Raw genomic sequence first — 19,583 nt, 5'->3', positions numbered from 1 at the left:
GGAGATTGCATTTAATTGCACAGTGATGCTTAACTTCCTAAGATTCGGTGATAATTTAAGGTGGAGCTACATATTATGTTTTACCTTTTTAACTTGTCTAATTTGTAAAAACTACCATGCTTTTTGATGTTCTCTGAGAAAAGGTTTTCAAAGGTATTGGCGATACAATCATACAAACACTTCGAAAATACACTGAGATACTGAGTTTGTATTCATCAATCACTAATATCATGGAGATATCATCTATTCATGAGAGGCTGTGGCAGAACCTGGAAGAACTTTCTGCAAATGCAGTGAGCCTTAGAAGTAGAGAAATTGAGAGAGAAATCTGTCCTTTGTCTTCTGGCTTTCATTCTAATCAGTGTCATAGCAAATAAATGAACACTGGCTTAAGAAAAATAACTCGGCAGTCTTTGTCCAAGTAAGAGACTTAAAGAATAATTAAATAGCATGTGAGATGAGTGAAAGATGGTCAGTGCAGTACGTCAACCTCTTCTTGTTGCTGTGAAGCCTTTTTTACATCACGATGCGGCTCCAGATATTAGTGATATGGGTTCATTTCTTAATTTTAAAGCTAACTAGACTACAAAACCTGTTTTATATGTTCAGTTTGTTTAACCCTGTAACAGTTGATACAGCTTTGATTCTTTTAATTTTAAGTTAGCTTTTAAGATATAGCTAAAGGTGTATACACATAGAGAAATCCGTCTTTGAATGACGTATGACTGAAAAAATTATTTTAGGCTAACTTAAATCAGATGGGCAGTGTAGGTACACTGTCAAAAATGCATTGTGTTCTCTAAATATGAGAACAGTTATTCAGCTTTTTAAAAAAAATTATTTTGTCACTTGTTGGTACCTTTACTTATTTCACACTTGTACTTGTTTCTACTTCAATTCAAGCTCTTTGTTGCTATGTCCCAATATCAGTTCCTTGTAGAGCTTAAGGCATGAGAAGTATATACAGTGGAAAAGGCCTCTGGCAGAATCTGCCAGTTATCTTTAATTCTTTCATCTTCCTTTGAGAGCACTAGGTGTTCAGTCAGACTGGGAACCTTTCTGGAGATTTTACTCCTGTTTGTGTTTTTTTAAAAAAGATTAATTTAGGAATAGTCTGCTGAAATTAAAATGATTCAAAAAAGCAAGTAACCTACAAGTACAAAATTGTGCGCTGTGTGCTCTTTTCAGTGCAATAAACACTGTCCTGAAGGGTTACAAATCTATATACGAAACATGAGTTACATATATCTCACTGCACTTACCTTGGTGACCCCTGTATTTTAAAATAGGAGACATTGTGTGAATCCCTAGTGCCTAGGTCATTAGGGATGGTTGTATGGCATGCACCTTAACAAGATGGAATTGTTGTTGTTTAGCGTTTAAAAGCAAAAGCTGGTAGGATATGGTGTTTGAGCTTCAGGATGTATTTAAAGGTCTTACTGCTTAGGTTGCCCCTGCTGTCCAGGTAACACAAATTAGGCTACCTTGTGCTTTTGCTACAGCCTCAATATTATAAAGGGTTGTGTGTTTGCTTGGGCTGCTGCTAGGGTCTTTCTCATTTTGACACTAAAATGCAGTGACTGCAAGGAAACCATTTTCTACTGCTTTATTGCAGTTGTGTGCTTGCATTGAGAAAGCAATTGAAGACTTGGGTTTGTTTCTTCTCTAATTCTCTTTCTTCTTGTGTTTCCATTTAAAATTTTGAGTAAAAAAATGTAATCCTGGAAGTTGGGAATAACCTGTCTGCATGAAGATGGTATATAGCTTTCTGACATGGTACTGGCTAATTTCTATGCAACTCTGGAGAAGAGGTTCTATGGGCTTCTGTAACTTATGGGGTCTTGTCTTTAGGACTCTGTTTTGCCATTCCTGAGCTTCTATTTGCAGAGTATTGCAGGATAAGAGTTTCTTTAATACTTGTATAATATAAATCGAGTTGTTTATTCCCATATCCTCAAATTTTCTTGAGTGTATCAACAATGTTTATCTCTAGTTATATCATCCCAAACTGCATGCTACCAGCAGGGGGTTTGTTTGCTGCAGAAGCAAAACCTAACCTTAACCCTGTATAAAATACACAGGTAGTGCAGAAGTATAAACTTTCCTCACAGCTGCTTTCTGTTGAACTTTTTAAACTTTTCTTACAGTCCAAACAATGGACTTCGTTGACCAATTCAAATTGGTAGATATTTTGTTTTTATTCAGTACAGCACATGGGCTAATCAATTCCTGTTCCTAAAGAAGTATTTGCAGAACTTGTATTTAATCTGTGGGGTTTTCTTACTTTTTTCTCACGTAATAGTCTTCCTTTTTGGTGAAGCTGTGTATCATTTTGGTTATATAATAGGAAGCTTTAACAACTTATCTTCAAGATTTTTTTTTTAAGCTGTTTATCTAATTTGTTTATTTGTTTTGTTGTTGTTTGGTTATTTATTGTTTTTTTGTTTGTGCCGGTTTGGACACTGTTGTTGTTTAATGGTGACATAAAGTTCATAGATCAGGCCAGAGCTTCATAAGTACTTGATTCAGTGTTTTTCTTCCATAGTAAGTTTGTATAATTGTTGTTTGGTCTTACCTTGTTTAACTTTAAATTTTTCTATATCCGATGATAATGCTCTTGTGAATAATGTTTAGTGGGAAAGCTTCATGTCATTGACTTCTTGATAAAAGCTGGCTAAGCATTTGCTTTGTGCAGCTGAATAATACAAAAACTGATCTGAGAGAGATCTGCTGTCATTATTTCTAAAGATATGGAAATAATAGCTGAATAGCTGAGCTAAATGGCATTCCTTTCCATTTGCCTTTCTTCTGGTAAAAAGAAAATGTATTTTGTTTACTATGTGCACAGTAATCAAGGCGTAGTTAAAGGGTTATGGTCATCTATTGAAAATACTGAGGAGTAGGAACCATTACTGAAGGCTCTCATTTGGTGATTTGGTAGGACTTTCATTGTGAATTCAGTTTTTTCACATCCAGAGGTTGTGCTTAGTTGTTTGGCAGTGTTTTGTAAGCATAATTGCTGGTGTGCCAAGGAACTTACTAATTTGATTAATGAAAATGCACACCAAGCAGTTATTAAAATTATGTAAGGTTAGAAGGTAGAAAGTAATGCACAGAATGCACTTCCATGCTGGCTTGGTGCCCAAAATAACTTGCTGCAATTGAGTTTCTGTCTAAAATGTGATATGCAGGTTCCTGTTGCTGTGCTTCACTCATAGGTGTTTCGCCTTGGGAGGCCTGACATCCTAAAACAAATTTGTACTGCTAATAACCTAGCAGTTAAAACCATCCTTTGCGGTAAAAATCAAAACCATATTTTGAAGTTGAAAAAACCAAATATTTGCAGTGTAAATCCACAAGTATTTCCTTTGGAACTGGCAAGTGGGTGTTTTTGATATATGTGTGCCTTTCAAAGCAATAGCTCTGTTCGCTATTTTGAGAGGTCAGGTTGCTCTGTGGTCAAATGTCCTCATGTTATCTTATGATCATAGCAATTTAGACCTGAAAAGGGTCTTTCTGACCCAAGGCATGACCAATTTTAATTGTGCCTTCTCAGACCTGTCTAGTTGATTTTAATGTACTCTGCTAATAGAGATTTCAAGGTCCCCTGATGGTCTTTCTAATACTTAGAAAATAGAAACTGCTGTGTTAGGGCTTTTTTCCCTCCTGGATGTCTTGCCTTAATGTCATGGATATGCAAAATTTTTTATTTTTTCAGCATTATGTATTTTCCTTTGCACATCTTTAAAGGCTTCACATGTACATTGTGCTTTAGACTTCTGCCTTGCAGTGCTATTGTGGACTTCTCACCTGTTCCCACACAGAAGACATTATTTAGTTGAGATTTAGTTCCACCCTACCAGTAATAACATCTGTTCCAAACAAAACTGTTGATGTGGCTGCTTATCATACACAGTATGATGTTGAAGAAAGAACGGATACTTGACTGCAATGCTCCTGCACAGTCTGGGTAGTTGGGGTCCCTCCTTCAGAGCTCCTGCCTTGTTAGTGGTTCTTTCTGTGTTTGGGTGGCTGATACTTTTGCCTGAGTGTACGTATTTCTAGTTGTTCTTGGGACTTTCTGGTGATTGTTGTTTTGGTTGCTTGTTCTCAAATCACTGGGTTGCTTTAGCATCTCATACCACTAGTCAGCCATTCAGTATTATTGTTTGCACTATTGCCCTTCTTTCGTGCAATATTTGTGCCACAGAAAATGCAGTAAATATTACTTTACACTGTTAAACTCCCACTTGCATTCTTGGTTTTCTTTTGCAAATTAAGATATTAATAGTTAGTTCTCAAGTACTTTTTGCAATCAGTTCTGTATCTTTCTACAGCTCTTGCCGAGAGAGAAACATTACAGAAACATTGTCTCTGTAATGTGGTAAAGACTTCATGGGAGAGGCAGAAAAAAGACTTCCTAAAGTTCAGAGATGCAATTTACTGAGAAGAGTGGCTTAGGAAAAAATTAAACAGATTGTAATGAGCGTGGAACTACGACTGCTGACCAGTCTTTTAACCTTAAATTTCTGGTTGATAAAGCTGGAATTGTCAAAATAACAGGGCATAAAGGCATGTCAGAGAGCAGGCATGTAGTATAGGACTTCTGTATTTGTTACTCTTCTGTGAAGTGAATTTAGAACTGTGTTAATCCTAGAACCAAAATTCAGGGCTGCCGTAGTGTTCGGTTCTGCTTCTCATAGTCGTGCTGGGTGTTCAGAAAAATACTGTCTAATTTTGGCTGGCAAGAAACATGAATGCTTTGCTGCAAGATCAGGTAAGAAGAGGGACCAGGCCTGTTCCTATATAAGTTAGTCCTATAATGTACAGAACTGTCCCAACAAATGTGTGCAATCCAATGGGCTGCTTGTATAACTTTAAAAACAAAATACAGTCATTGGTTGTCATTTGACTCTGCATCTTCCCATGATAAAAAACTTCCTACTTGCACCTAATAAAGTGTATATTTACATTGGGGAAATCATAATTATTTGGTAGGACTGTGGAACTATGACCGAATGAGGAAAACCAAATCCGTAACTCTCCCAGTAGACAGGTTCTAATGAGAGGGCTTTCCAGAAAAGTCATTGTTAGGGAAATACTTGGTCAACTTCAACTGCTGTTGTAATGCATAGCAGTTTTCTGTGTGAGGAGAGAAATGGTTTCTCAAGTGTCTTGGAGTAATCAGTGTGGGTTTTCTTGTAGGTCATGGTATTTGACTTGTTTATGCAGCAGATGGTTATGGTGATGGAGTAAGTTGTGCTCCCTGTATGTGATGCTGGTTAGTAGGAAATGGCTTTCTGTGGGTATCATTAAATGTACACCTGCAGTGTTCTAATAGCTGCTGGTCCTGGGCAGGCCTGTCATGATCAGCATCAGAAAAGTGGCAGAAGAGTACTCAAGCAGTGATGAGTGGAAAAGAAGGTTTTTTTTGCTTATGTGTCTTGTCTTATCTCTGTGTATCTTACAGACATAAAACCTTCTGTCTTTACAGTTCAAAATATGCAAGGCAGCCTCTGACATTTCATATATTTTTCTAGGACATATTGTTATTTCACTTAATGACAAATGAAAATGTGACTTAATCATTTTCATTTAATCAGGATTAATCTGCTTTTGCCAAGTGATAAATGCTGTCTGCTTGTCTGTTACTACATCTGACAAAAAAAATTCAAGGAAGCATCTTGTGAAATACACAAAGAAAATGTTAATTACCTGGAAGATGGCATGGTCTGATCATCATATCTTTTTGATGACTGAAAGCTACACTGAAACATGAATTCATCTCATCATTGTGCAGTACAAGGCGATGAAACCATGCAACTGGGGTGTTTTAAAACTGCTGTGTGCCTTTTTTTTCAGTATGGCTGTATTTGCTGAGTAGATCCACTATTAAACTGTAGGGTTAAGAATATGCCAGATCAAAAGGCAGAATGATTTTGTCTAGAATCTAAGTGCTTGAATTCAGGATGAGACTGGATGAGTACTAATACAAGAGGCTGCAGACAGCGTTTGTTCATATGACTAATTTCAAACAGTACATAAGTATATACTCTAAGTTACATTGATGTAAAACTATCACACATAAAGTTACTGTGGGGAGTAAGTGAAATTAATGACAATAATTTGGTAAGAAACATTCTAAATGTTTTGTTTAGTATCCTTACTTTGGAGATGAGTATTCTTGTTTGTCCTGGAATGTTGCAACCTAATGTTTTTTTACTTTAAAACCTGTGAACTTCTAGAGTTGCTGAAGGAGAGCCAATGGAAGAAGTGGTTCAAGAAATGACATTAGATGAGTGGAAAAATCTTCAGCAACGGAATCGACCAAAGCCTGAATTCAATATCCGGAAGCCAGAATCCACTGTTCCTTCCAAAGCAGTGGTGATTCACAAGTCAAAATACTGTGACAATGTAAGCACTGCCTCAGGAATTCTGTTGTAAACTCTCCTTTTTGCCCAGGGTTAGGAAACTGTCTGTTTTTTTTCTACTAGTTTTAGTATAATCTGAATAGGCAAGAAAATAGTATCTAAGCTTTACCACTGTAATGACATGTGCCCCAAAACTGGCTTTAAATTGTGTGTTCAGCTTTTTGTCTCAGATCATCACCCCTATTTTCTCTGCAAATATGTAATATATCAGGTTGTTCTACCTTATGGCTTAGCTGCTGCCACCTGTATAAGTCTCTGGTGATGCTGCTAGAAAAACTTGGTTTGTGAAACTGTTCAGCTTACTTGCCAGTATACATCTGCATGTATCTCAGTGTGCACTTGGAAATATGAATTTTTTTTAGGGTGTGGTTTCTTTGGGTCCTGCTTCTTAGAACTATCCCTAGAGAGCTTGTGGTGCTGTAGTGTGCACCCCCTCCCCACTTCCCCTAGATTTTATTCCATGATACTGCTTAGATTGAAATTTCAGGGAGAACTACTAGTTCTGAGGAGAGAGGGGAAGCTTCTTTCAGATTCTAGCTTACTTAGGTTTCAGATTTTGGGGGTCACAAAAGTATGTGCATATAGTCTAGCATGATGGAATTTTGATCCTTGAAGTCTACATGCATTTATGAATACACATCTTTTCTCTAGTTATAATATTAGCATCAAAACTTGCTTAATCACTTTAGGTCATTGTGTCTGCATTCTTTTTAGTGAAACTTTTAAGGTCAGAGTTGCTGTTACCCCCTCTTTCTTTTCTGAGAGAGGCAGTGGTAAGGGTGGGGAGAATACCTTCCACAAGCTCCAAAGAGAGGACACAGCTGTGTGAAGAGTACATACAAGTTTCTGTTCCTCTTGCCTGTAAAGTTTCTCTTTTGGTAGTATCAAGAGACCTTGTTAAAATGAACACAGAACAGGAGGTACAGGAACTGTGTAACATAGGCAAGTGAAATCCCTAAATTAGACACTGAATAAGTGATCATTGTAAAGGATGAGTTAACACATACTTTATCATAACTACAGTCCCCATTAAAGTTACGCTGGGAAATAGTCTGACATCGACTAGCTATTAGGAACAGTTAAAACAGTAATCTCATAGCTGCAGGCATGTAGATGAATACATCGGTTAGGTAGCTTTGGTAAGGCCTTTAACCATTATTTGGAGATAACTGTAGGAGTAAGTACCTTAGGTCTGACTCTCTCTAGTCCCTTTGAAAACCTCCTAGATTACATTTTTGAAAAACCTCTTCTGTATTATGGAGTCTGTAGAGAAGCTTTTGTTGCCAGGAATCTCTGAGCCGACAAAGAACTATCCCAGGCATCTGGGAAGCTGCAATTACCTCATCTATGTTAAAATCCTGTGCAAGTTAAGGCTTGTCTTGTGCTTCAGATGCTGCCTTGGTTCATCTGCTGCTTAGTCTATAAGTGTGCATGTGTATCTGGGAAGTGAGAAGCTCATTCATACATGGAAACTGTAGGCTTTAACCAGATATTCTTTTTAGTTGCAAAAAGAAGACTTCGAAGATGATTCTCATGTCTTTCGAAAACCAGTGAATGATATAACTTCTCAGCTGGATATTAATTTTGGGAGTCTTCCTCGCCCTGGCCGTGGATCAAGAGGAGCACGGGGTGGTCGTGGTCGTGGCAGAAGACCTGAAGAGACAGGACCTCGACCAGAAGTAGTGGTAATAGATATTACGGTTTTGTTGCTGTTTCTTGGTTTTTTTTTTTCTGTTACTGGTGGTGTTTATGTCCTGCCCCTTTCTATGTGGAATTTCGATTTCTGTAGTGACAGACGTGTTTTTAATTCCCGTCTCATAGTATGTTGTCCTGCTTGAGTTCCTGGCCTATATTATGTTACTTGAAATTAAATACTGATTCAGGCTCACAACTCAGAACACATTTAAAAGGTCTGCTACTGATGGTAACTAGAGGAAGGGATGCAATGAGGATTTTTTTTCTGCAATGAGTTTTGATATAAACTGGGAAGTAATTAAAATAACTGAAGGCTTGTATCTCTTGAAAAATTTCAGTGTGATACAGTAATACTTTGATTACTGACAGTGAGATCAGTAAATCTATGAGAATGATTCATGAGTTCAATATAACCATTACAAAAAACTTCCACTTACCTTTGGGGGGAAAAAAAAAAAGCATTGGCACACTGGAAAATGGCATCTTTATTCTACATACTAACAGAAGCTTTACTGTGATTAAAATGTTTTAAGACCAGGAACTTTCAGAATAATATGGAAGAGTTGATGCATTTGTTTCATCTGGAAGAAAAAGGTTCTTTATGGTAACAGATCAGAGAGATTAAAACTACAATCCAATACATTCAGTAGTTCTAGAATGTAGAAATATAGTAATGGTGCTTCTAAAAACATGCAGTATTTTGCTTAAGACCGCTTTACTTTTTTCTTCATTCAGTGCTGCAGAACTTGTGACCTTCTGGTCTTCTCCAGGCAGCATTATAAATACATTCACACTGGAAAAAAAATTACAGTAGTCATAAGTTCTGAGATAAATGTGCATGATAGTGATGGATACAATTTGAGTAGAAGTAGCATTTAGTAGTAGTAGCATTTGAGTATAAGAATGAACCCTTTTGAGGGTAAAATACATATACATAGCTGTGAGATACTTTTGAAATGCATTCATTTTTATAAAACTTCTTACTTCATAGGTGCAGCTTGTTGCTCCAAATCCTGATGATCCTGAGGATTTTCCAGCTTTAGCTTGAAGAACCATCCTGCATGGTGGTATCTCAAAGTCGCTTTGTAACTATGAAGAGACCAGTTCTATGCTGGTGTAGATTGAGGCAGTCTGTTTCCCTTCTGGAAAGTTGTTTGGGTGTTTGGTGCGGAATGATTGCAGCTGTCTGCTAATAGAGTTGGGTTCTAGAAATACGGGTGGACTGGCATCCTGTCACAGGTTTCAGTGTCTGCCTCCAATTGTGAAACCTATGGGAAGGCTTACAGTACTTCCCTACTAGGCTTTAAGTGAAGTTAAAGGGAAGAGTGTTTAAAAATGTATATATAGAGATTATATCAAGTTCTCCATGACGCCATGATGAAATGTAAACTGTACAACACGATCTACAACTGGGACTCAATTTCACTGTACATTTGAAAGCTGGGGTTTTTTGGGTGAAGTGTATATTTCAGGCAGTCACAAGTTGCAGTTCTTCAGGGTTTGGCGAATAAAGAAAAGTGCACATTGGTTTGGGTTTGAGGTATTATTTTAAGAAGTCAGAGTGGTAGGTGGAGGCTTTTGCTATTTGGATGTACTCTGGGGTAAAAAAAAGAGGGGAAAAAACCCAAACCCTAAACAGCAATCAGTACTCACCAAAAAAAGTGAACATCTAAGTGGAAGTGATCTTTAAAATCAAGGCAGCACAGATGCTTTGAATTGACACCTAACCATAAGTCCTACTTCAGTAACAAGATATAGTCTAATTACTTTGAAGAAAAAGTAAAATAATAATTTTGATCTAAAACCAGAACTAAATTATTAAGGAAGCTTTTAATTTTAGCAGGAGCAACTATAAACTAAAATGTTTCATGCCTTACCAAGAAGTTTGTGATATTGGGGATGAGGTGCAATGTTCTTTCATTGCAGCTTTAACATACTTGAGTGAGATTTTCTAACTTGTTTCCTGTCCAAGGGGACACTGAGAGCCATTGTGGGGGATCTGAGAAAAACAAGAAAATGGTGCCAGAGGTGATGACAGAAATAAATGAGAGGACAAGCATACTGGACATTTTGGAAGCAGCTGTCAGCCTCACAGGAGTCTTCAAATGCCTGCTCAACTTGAATACATTCTTTCAATTTACTGGGAAAGCAGATGAATATAAACCTTTCACTTTTTCCAGTTCTGTGCCTCACTTCTAAGCAGTCTCCTTTGAAAGCAAACAGTGGATGAAACTTAAAAGAAGAAAAAGTTTTGCTTTGGAGTAAGCTCTAAGAGTGCTCAGAATCTTAAAAGACTTTTGTCACTTACAAGGCTTTGCTCAAATAGGGTGTAGTCATCCTAGAAAGACTCTTTTCTATATGCTCCAAACAGATGGTCTGCAGAGTAGTTCAGCCCAAAGGATTTTTTCTTACATTGTTAAATTACTTATATGACAATTTGCTATAACATGAGACTTTGTATTCCACGAGAAGTTCGTCTTAGTGGCATAGAGATGCTCTGACTTGTAGTAGGAAGAAGTGCAAAAGCAAAGTGCTGGTGTTAAGGGAACCCATGCTGCTGCTATTTGAGTAACTGAACTGGATGAAATAATGCATGACTCCTTCACTTTGTAGTCACAGGGTGTTACTTGACATCATTGCAGTTTAAGATTTACCTGCTGCTGCCCTTTTTACAGGTGGTGTTTGTTTCTGCCAAAAATGGCAATTTAATGAATGTGAAAGTGATTTTTGTCAGTGGGATTCTTGGAATATTTTGCTTGTTCTTCCCTTCCTGTTCCCATTTTCCCATTGGACAGGGAAGAATATGTCTGAATTTTTGTTTATATTTTTACTTGCCAGAGTGAGTGTGTGCATAGATGTGGAGAGCTTCTTTGCAGGGCTTCTGTTTCCTGTCATGTTTTGAATGTAGCCTTCTCTTCTACTAAGAGCTCTTTTCGCTATGAAAAGTGGTCATGTACTTAAAAGTAACCCTCCGTTCTTCTACTAAAACTGTCAATCTTTGCTATGCTGTGCTACTGGGATCAATCTGCTGCGATGTGTTTGGTTTAGTTCTGAATGTTCTCTGGGAAGGCTGAGAGATTTTCGTTTTTTAGTCTCCTTCCTGCTGTTGCAAAGTTACTGTTTATTCCTCTAACTTTGATCATCTGCCTTTCAAAACAGAATGACAAATAGGTTCTTTGGGGAATACTTTAAAGGACTTGTGAAAATTTATCTGTATAATCTACTTTTGGTCAGCAGATTGTTAAACTCCTGGTTAAAAGGGAAAAAGGCTGGTTACAAGACTGTTTAATTAAAAACAGAACAAACCGACCAACACTAAAAAATACAACCCAAAACTTTGTGAGAATGAGATTTAGTATAGTTGATTACTGCTGAAACAAGAAGTTTCTTAGAGCAGCTATGTGTGACAATTTTATTTTTCAGTCTGTCAGACTTGAATATGGCTTAAGAGTTTCTCTAGTTGATGGTATATCTGAGTAGAGAAAAGAAATTATTAACTGTAAGTGATGACAGTGATTCAACTTCTTTGCCTAGCTGTGATAAGAGAACTGTAAATCTCAGTCATCTGTCACATTTAAGGTACCAAAATAGCTGTATCTGTTAAGCACATATTTGCTGCTGTCACTCCTGGTGTAGCTTTACTCCTTCATGTAAAGCAGCTGGTAGCTGGTGTAAATATATACACAAACACTAGTAGAACATGGCATGCATATTAAGAAGAGATTAAATTGTGTTGCAGGTCTTAGTCATGTTACTCTTTAATGCACTGCTACCAGCAACTCTTTGGATTAATGTAGTGAGTGGCCTAGGAAAAACTGCTGCATTTCAGGTTTAAGTTTTAGATTAATGTAAGTCGCAGTATGTTTGCAAAGAAAGGAATCCACCTCTTTCCATGACTGTCATTTATATATGGTAGTGTTGATATGATGTAGTTCAGTTGAATCATATGCAGTGCTATGGTTTAGGATTGGCAAGAGTGAGATGAAAGTGCCTTTAGAAGAAAGAGGAGAGGAATGTCTGTGTTTTAAGATAAGAGTACCAAAGAATGAATAAACAGACTCAGAAGTAAAAAACCCTGAGTTGATAAATAGGAATATTGGGCATTTGAGCCCACAGGAAATGAGCTTTCAGCTGGTTATACCTTTTTTGTAAGAAAACAAGTGTTGGGGTGTAAGTGTGCTTTGGGCCCAAAAACCCTGAATCTGTACCTCTAGTACCCTTATGCCATTAATGTTAATCTTGTATTACACAATTTTCACATAATTTTTTCTTTTTTCCCAGAGCTATCACAGGCACATACACATTCATATAAGAAAATGAATATATGTGTATCCACACACAGATATATATATGCAGTGTTGAAAGTAATGCAACGCTGACTCATTATCAATGGATCAATAATTGAATGTGAAACATGATTATCTTTGCATAAACAGTACATTTAATCACTGAATAATGGGCATGAAATTAGAGCTTTTTCTCTTTCAGTAGCATATGCTGAGCAAGTATTGAACAGTTTCTGCTTGGAGTGGGGGAGCCTTCAGTCTTTGGAAGAAGTAACAACTGTTATGCTTTGACTGTGTTCTTAGAATTTAACTTGAAATACATTATATCTTCAGCAGTGTTTTATTTCTGTGAAAACAAATACCTTTTTGAATATGTGATACAAGTGTTTCAGATAGCTGTCTTGAGCACAGCCTTAGATACCGCATCACTTAATAACAGCGTTATGGTGGAGACGAGCTATCCCTAAATAAACAGAATAAAGTTTCTGCTCTCCTTGTTTAGGTAACTAGTATGACTACTCATAATCTGTGTTCCTATTGTCTCTATGATGTTTTACAGCTAGTTAGCAGGACTTGATAAGCTGTTGCCTTTTAGCAATAGTAGTTCCTTTGTCTAGATTTGTACAGTAGTTACTGTTTGAATGAAAGATACCGAATTTTGCATAATGTAATTGAATTAGCGGGGTAGCTCTGCCAACACATAAAAATAACAAGGTACAAACTTCTTTCTCATGCCAGAAGAGAATAATAAGCTGACATACGCTGATCCAGGAATTCTATACTTGTTAGTTTGGTTATATTTCTATTGCTTATGGATTGAGTGCTTCTTTTCTGTTTTTCTGAGCTCTAGCAAAGACTTTGAACCTTAGAAGCTATTGTGGGAAAAGCAAAACGTAGTAATCTTTCCAATGAAGCTTCCACCAGAGTGAAAGAAGACTAGAGGCTGGAAAGGTCTGGTCAGTGGGAGAAAGAGATAGAATGTGAACAAATCAACATTAAACAGTAGTTCACTTTAAAATAGGTATGATAGTGGTGTGAAAGAGATGGACAAAAAGCACCTAGAAGCATGACAGCAGGAGAAATGTCACGTGTTGTGACTACTGGCTAGAGATTCTCACCTGTGAGTGTGCCATTTTGGAAAGAATGGTGAAAGATCAATCTAGTAATGCCAAAACATGAACTCGGGAAGAAATATGAGGAGGTCTAGAGAAAAGCTGTATTTGAAGGAGGGATAATGAGGAAGTTGAGCCCTTCCACTGAGTAGAAAACCAAGGAATTGTTCTGCTATCTTAAAAGAATGGCATCAAAGCACTGACAGAGGCAAAAGCAAGCTCACAAGGGTAAGAAGTGATGTTTCATAATTTACCCTCCTGCTGCTGGCATCACTCTCAGTTTGGATTTTCTCACATTAGTAATAGCTGATGCCAAGGGTCTATTCCCATTGTGCTGTCAGGGTACGAGGACTCTAGGGTTTGCCACTTTTATCCTGTTTGTGCTGTAACTGAGCTGCAGCAACTGGCATGGTTAGAAGAGCTGGGAGTTGGAGGTGCTAGTGACACAGAAGAGCTTTTTTATCTGCTGTGCTATGCTCTTACACAGCAGGGCCACCACATGCTGAGTTGAGGCATCAAGAACACCAGCAGCTGCTTGGCCTGTCTGGAGTCTTCAGCAGCCTTGTGAACTAGGACAGTTTGGTAGGAAGGACATGGACCAGGAATGGAGCTGTTGAAAGGACAGCTTTCTAGGTGCCTTCTTCCACTGCCTTTGTGACAGTCCAACACTTGACAAGGCTCTTGGAAATATCCCATGGATGGAGAGTGTCATGTTTAATACCAGATTTATTTACTTGAAGATGGTTCATGTCACATGGCATTTCTGGTTTAGAGTGATACAAAGTATACTGGAAACACAAAAATATACTTAATACAGCAGTTGCAGTACACAGTTCAATCATAATACCAATATGACTCCCCTTACTGGTCCCTATGCAATACATCCTCACTGTCACTATGTTCCCTGGTGTCCCCAGCTGTCAGGAAGGAATGGGAGGGTTGATGTTTAAGCTCATGTCTGTCTTTGAAATTCCTATGGCAGTTGTCTGGCTCTTATATTCTATGTATTCATTCTCCCCATGCGGGTCTGGTCTTCACTCTTGCTGAAGAGCTACTTACTGATCCACTCAAATGGCTATCAAAGTTTATCCAAAACAAAGGCCACCCCATGTTCCCTTTGAGTTGAGATGAAGTAATCTTTGCAATTGCTGTGGTCCATTAGTCCCTAAGCTTAAAAAGCACATCACCCTTGTATATGTCTTATTCCATATTCAGGACTTACTGGTCAGTCACATCCATGTGAAACCAACCCCAAAACCAGAAGTAAATAAAGTAAAAAACATCCCTTCCTCAACAAACTCTTGTTGCGGTAGGTTTAAAGCATGCAGTTTCTCTCTAGGACCAGACTCGAATTTCATATATAACAGCGCATCCTTTTTGCTATAGCATGTTTTTGTCTACTCCTACATAAGCAGTGTAGGAACTACACTGCAAAGGTGGCTAAATAGACCAAAATGTAAATTATTCAGAACTACAGTGAACAGATTATTCTTGCAGCACATTAACTTCTCAAGGGAATGGGTTTGGGCCACTGTTCAGTTTTTCTCTGTGGGATTCTTTTAGTCCTCTGCCCTCCCCGGCCCAGTGCCAGTACTCCTTACTCCTAATGATGTGATAGGACTTAACTGTGTTTTCCTGTGGGAATCACATGCATAAATTGGTGTTCTCCCAGGCAAGACCCACCATTCATTCTTCATCAGGCAACTTGCTTGTCAGGAGAAGGTCCTTAAACATCATGTGAATTTGGAAAGGATCACCTTACATCAGAAGAACACCGATTTTCCAACTATAAAACCCTATCTTTGAGGCAAGCAGTTTACTTGCTTGTCAAACAGGCTCTGCTTGGCGTGTGCAAATTTTGCCTTTTCTAATATAGGTAAGGTAAGGGTGACAAAAAGTGTTTGAGTTGGTCACTATTTTTTGCTGTTAGATATTTTTTTAAAGGGCTAAACTAGGCCATCACCTGTGCTTGTGCAAAAATCAGTGTTCCTAAAACTTTAGTTCTTCTGAGAAGCCTTCACTGTCATGGTAAGTATCAAAGTATATAGTATTTAAGATAATGCTTGTTTCTAAAAATTATATATAATCATAGAGGAAGGAGAAGAAATAACTAAACCCCCATTGTTGTGTCTTACTGTGCTTTTTTTTACTGTGTAACAGTATCCCAACAATTCAAATAGAGTTACTGTTTTCCAAAGTGAGTTCTCTGAAATGTAGAGCCAGAAATTCTCTATTTTTGAAATTTTAAAAGTATGTGTTTTAAGAATCTGTGCTTTAATTAAAAGTTTTCAGGCAGCTGAGTCTGTTGTGTTTTTTTCAGTGCACACATAGTCTGTCTGGTACAGACATGATCATACTGGAAATAAAACAGGAAAAAAACTCTTCTGATTATTTTTAATTTTACACAATTCATGTTTACACTTCTCACTATGCAGTATTTTGTATAAAATCAAATGCAATCTATATTGTTTTCAAATGAGACACAAATGCATATTGAACTAATTAATATTACAAGATAATATGAAGCTTTATCTTAAAAATACCTTCACCAAAATAAACTTTCATTCTTACAATCTAAGTTAAAAAAATATGATTAGAAACACAGTTTAAAAATAATCAGGATGAACAGTACTGATTAGTCAAGAAATTTAAGACCTTGATAGCCTATACATGAGTTTACGTAAGACAGTCTGCAAATGATTAATATAAAAACTGCAGTGCAACAAACTGGTGAATATCACATTTATGTGTTGTGTTGTTTTTTTTTTCTACACTCTCTTACTGTTTTAAATCAGCAGTGCTTCCTCTGCTGTCATACTGGGGCAAAAAGACAAGATCTGGGTTAACATCTGAGTTAAGTTTTTGATGCTGTAATGGAAAGTAGTGTTTTCACCCAAGATATTACAGCTTTTAAGCATGTAGTATCTTTTGAACTAAGAGATTGAGGAAGAATCCATCTGTCACGTATTTGAAAGAGGAAAGGATTTCTAAGGAGAATCTCCTAACTGATGAGACCAGAAATACCTTCATTCAGCTGCTCTGTTGTACAAAGGTGATGCAGCTGCCACAACACATTCCATTTTGGCGCTTAATCCTTCACAATTCAGAAAAAATTCAGAAACCAAGGACTTCCTCACCCATGCCCATTTTTCATTCTTGTACCTAAGACAACTTTGGTATGGTATATTAAAAATGTTAGACAAAGTAATAAAAATTTGTAACAAACTAAGCAGTACAATTAGCTGGGACACAATGAGGTAATGAGTTAATTTTCTGTATAAGGCTGTTTGGAAAGTTCAAATGTGAAGTCCCTTTGACACTTACATGTTTCTCACTAAGATACTGGGTGGTGGATGGGGTATCCTGAAACACATTGATGCCAAACATGCAATTTTGGTTTAGCTAGTTGCTACTGTTGGTGCACTTGCGTTATGCAAATGTACTTCTGATGAACCTAAAAGTGCTAATGATTCTGCTGGTTACTTTAAAAGAGACAAATTCTAATTCGGAATTTGGAAGGGGTGAGAAAGAGACCAATTAGTTTTGGTTAAAAAAGAATATGCTAAAAGAAGCTCAGCTGAGGGCAAAGCCAAACACAGTAAATATTACAAAATCTTTATTTTGATTCTCACTTAACTACTTACATCCCTTCTCCCTTCCAAGATGAGGATTTTTTTCAAAAATAAACAGGTTCATATTTGCACAACAGACTTACTATTGTGATTACCTGTACTTCAGCTTTTGCACAAATGGCTTAATTAAAAAACCCAACCAGCTGAAAAACCAACCCCACCCACAAACCCCCACTAAAAAACCCTAACCAAATAAACCAAACCCCAAAACCACTAAACCAAAACACTGCCCCCCCCCCCCAAAAAAAAAAAAACCACCCACAAAACAGCTAAACCAACCCCATTCAAACCCCAAGAAATTTTAATTGCCTTATCAGGATGAGATCAGTCCCTCTCTTTTGGACGCCTTTCATCTAGAAAAAAAGGGGGGGGGTGAAAAGTTTAAGGAGAAAACAAAAAAAATACTTTCAGTCTGAGCCTTCAACGGTCCTTTATTTTGCATCAAACCTTTTCTTTTTATTCATATTTTCAGATTTTGACTATCTAAGATCATGGATGTTACCTCTAAGCTTACTTAAACTTCACATCCTGTTTCCTGTCCAAGTCATGATGCTCTTGCTCATACTGGCATTCAAAAATCACCAGCCTAACAGAAGGCTTAGTTTCCATTTAAAAGGACATAGATTGAAACTAGTCACTGAACATTTGCATTCATTGAAATAAAATTCCGTCTCTCACAGAGGTAATCTGCGTCTTCAAAAACTTGTTATTCCATTACTAACATTTCAAATTTCCCCATTTCTTCTACCTACTGTAAGAGTCACTAAGTCAACAGATAACTGATTCATATTTAAGGCTATGTGGTAACAGTCCTCATCTGAGGGATATGCAGCTATGACATCAGTTGGTGGACAAAGGTATACCAGTTTTGACATTTCATAATGTGAAAACTAGTAGGAAAAAACAGTTTTCCTGTAAGGGATGAAAATTTCAGTCTCAAGCAGATTCCTCTAAAACTTACACTGCTTTTTAACAGAGGTAAATTGTAATTCCTGAAGTGTTAGATGTCCAGATTTTTACCTGCCCCTGAGTTCCACTACCTCAGTTGTATGGCAACCTTATTTTCCCTTTTTTGTGTGCTGCACTCATTAAATGCCCCAAAGCTAAAAACCAGCAACACCCACATGTTACCCAGTGTACCAGTGAAATCTGGGGGGAATTCTTACCTTTCATATATGGCAATTTAAAGTTTCACCTAAAGGATTTGATAGGAAAGGAAACAATAATGTAATGACATTTCAATATGACAGCACTGCTTTAAATGGTACACTGTTTTTCCTCCCCTTTAAAATCATACCAGATTTAAGTAAGTTATAACTAGTTCAAAGAGCCATTGGTTGTAAACAACTAAAAAGCTGTCACTATTAAAAACAAGTTAATCATTTACAATTAGTTTTTCCTAAATAAACCACATAACCTTTGACAATAAAGCACTCTTTGGTGGACAATAGTTACGTTGTGTACTCAATACTGCAGCTTCATAAAAAACTTCATACAAAGTAAGAAAGAGCAGCCGATCAACACAGAAGAGTACCAATACTATTAGAAAAAAAAGCTTTTGTAGTTGATTCTCAGACTCAAGTGAAGACTTAAGCCCTGTCTGAATAGACACCACAGATTTATATACTTAAAAGCTCCCACCATCTTTTCATTTCTGGTGGTCAGCAGCTAAGTAAGTGATTGCCATCACAGTTTATACACATGCGTCATACATACTAGCAAGCTCTCTTTATAATAGAGAGCTTAAATATTTACACCTGAGTCTGAATGTACATAGATTTTGTTGGTTTTGTTTGAGAAAGTGGTAGCATGGTAGAAAAAGGTCTACCAAACATGTTGACAGTTCATTTTATTCTACAAGTAAGGAAGAGGTTGTTCTATTTCATTTTTTGCTGAAAAATAGAGCCAAAGTGATCTTCCTTGAATTGCATTAAGTCCCCTCTAGTCATATCCCCTTCACTCCTGAATATCCTCTTCAACACTGGTGGCTTATTGGAAATTCAACGCAATACTGTTCTAGTCTTCGTGATGGATTGGCTGTTGAAATAAAACATATTTGAGGGAAAAAGTTAAAGATCACTCAGTATGTATTTCAAGCAAATATTTCTGGCAAGGTAAAATGAACAAATGAAACTTCAAAGAAAGAAACAAAAGGTAAAAGTCACTGCATTTAATAACACAGCAGTACTGATTGTCAAGAATGCATGGACTGGTCTGATCACAGATAATATGAAGAAAATTCTGATCCATACAGAAATGCAAAAGAGGATTCAAAGTACCATAATGTCATTAAGCACATTTGTGCAAAGCATTCCTTTTCTTTTCCTCTCTCTGAGGTATTAGACCATAGGAAAAGTAGGAATAATAGTAAAGAAACATGTTTTTTTTTAAAGCTAGGATTAGATTACATATAGAAAAGTTCTGAAA

General features: G+C 37.2%; 2 protein-coding genes across 7 annotated transcripts in view; one reads left to right on the top strand and one right to left on the bottom strand.

The window, feature by feature from the left end:
• HABP4 (hyaluronan binding protein 4) overlaps positions 1-15,819 on the top strand; it is a 30,075-nt gene extending 14,256 nt beyond the window's left edge. For both annotated transcript variants that reach the window (XM_032096091.1, XM_032096092.1), the window contains 3 exons: positions 6,246-6,414; positions 7,934-8,116; positions 9,118-15,819. In XM_032096091.1, the coding sequence (XP_031951982.1) occupies positions 6,246-6,414; positions 7,934-8,116; positions 9,118-9,174 (409 nt within the window). In that variant the 3' untranslated portion in view covers positions 9,175-15,819. The remainder of the gene's footprint in view (positions 1-6,245; positions 6,415-7,933; positions 8,117-9,117) is intronic.
• Positions 15,820-17,127: 1,308 nt separating this feature from the next.
• The window catches only part of CDC14B (cell division cycle 14B), a 43,810-nt gene continuing 41,354 nt past the window's right edge, over positions 17,128-19,583 (bottom strand). For all 5 annotated transcript variants that reach the window (XM_032096084.1, XM_032096089.1, XM_032096086.1 and 2 more), the window contains one exon: positions 17,128-19,193. Coding sequence is in view for 4 of the 5 variants with exons in the window: in XM_032096089.1 (XP_031951980.1) it covers positions 19,157-19,193 (37 nt within the window). In the remaining variant the exon portion in view is untranslated. The remainder of the gene's footprint in view (positions 19,194-19,583) is intronic.

This window comes from Corvus moneduloides, chromosome Z (assembly GCF_009650955.1).
Source record: "Corvus moneduloides isolate bCorMon1 chromosome Z, bCorMon1.pri, whole genome shotgun sequence".
Classification (NCBI taxonomy): Eukaryota; Metazoa; Chordata; class Aves; order Passeriformes; family Corvidae; genus Corvus; species Corvus moneduloides.
The sequence above is the reverse complement of the archived record's forward strand: the minus strand, read 5'-3'. Positions and strand labels throughout refer to the sequence as shown.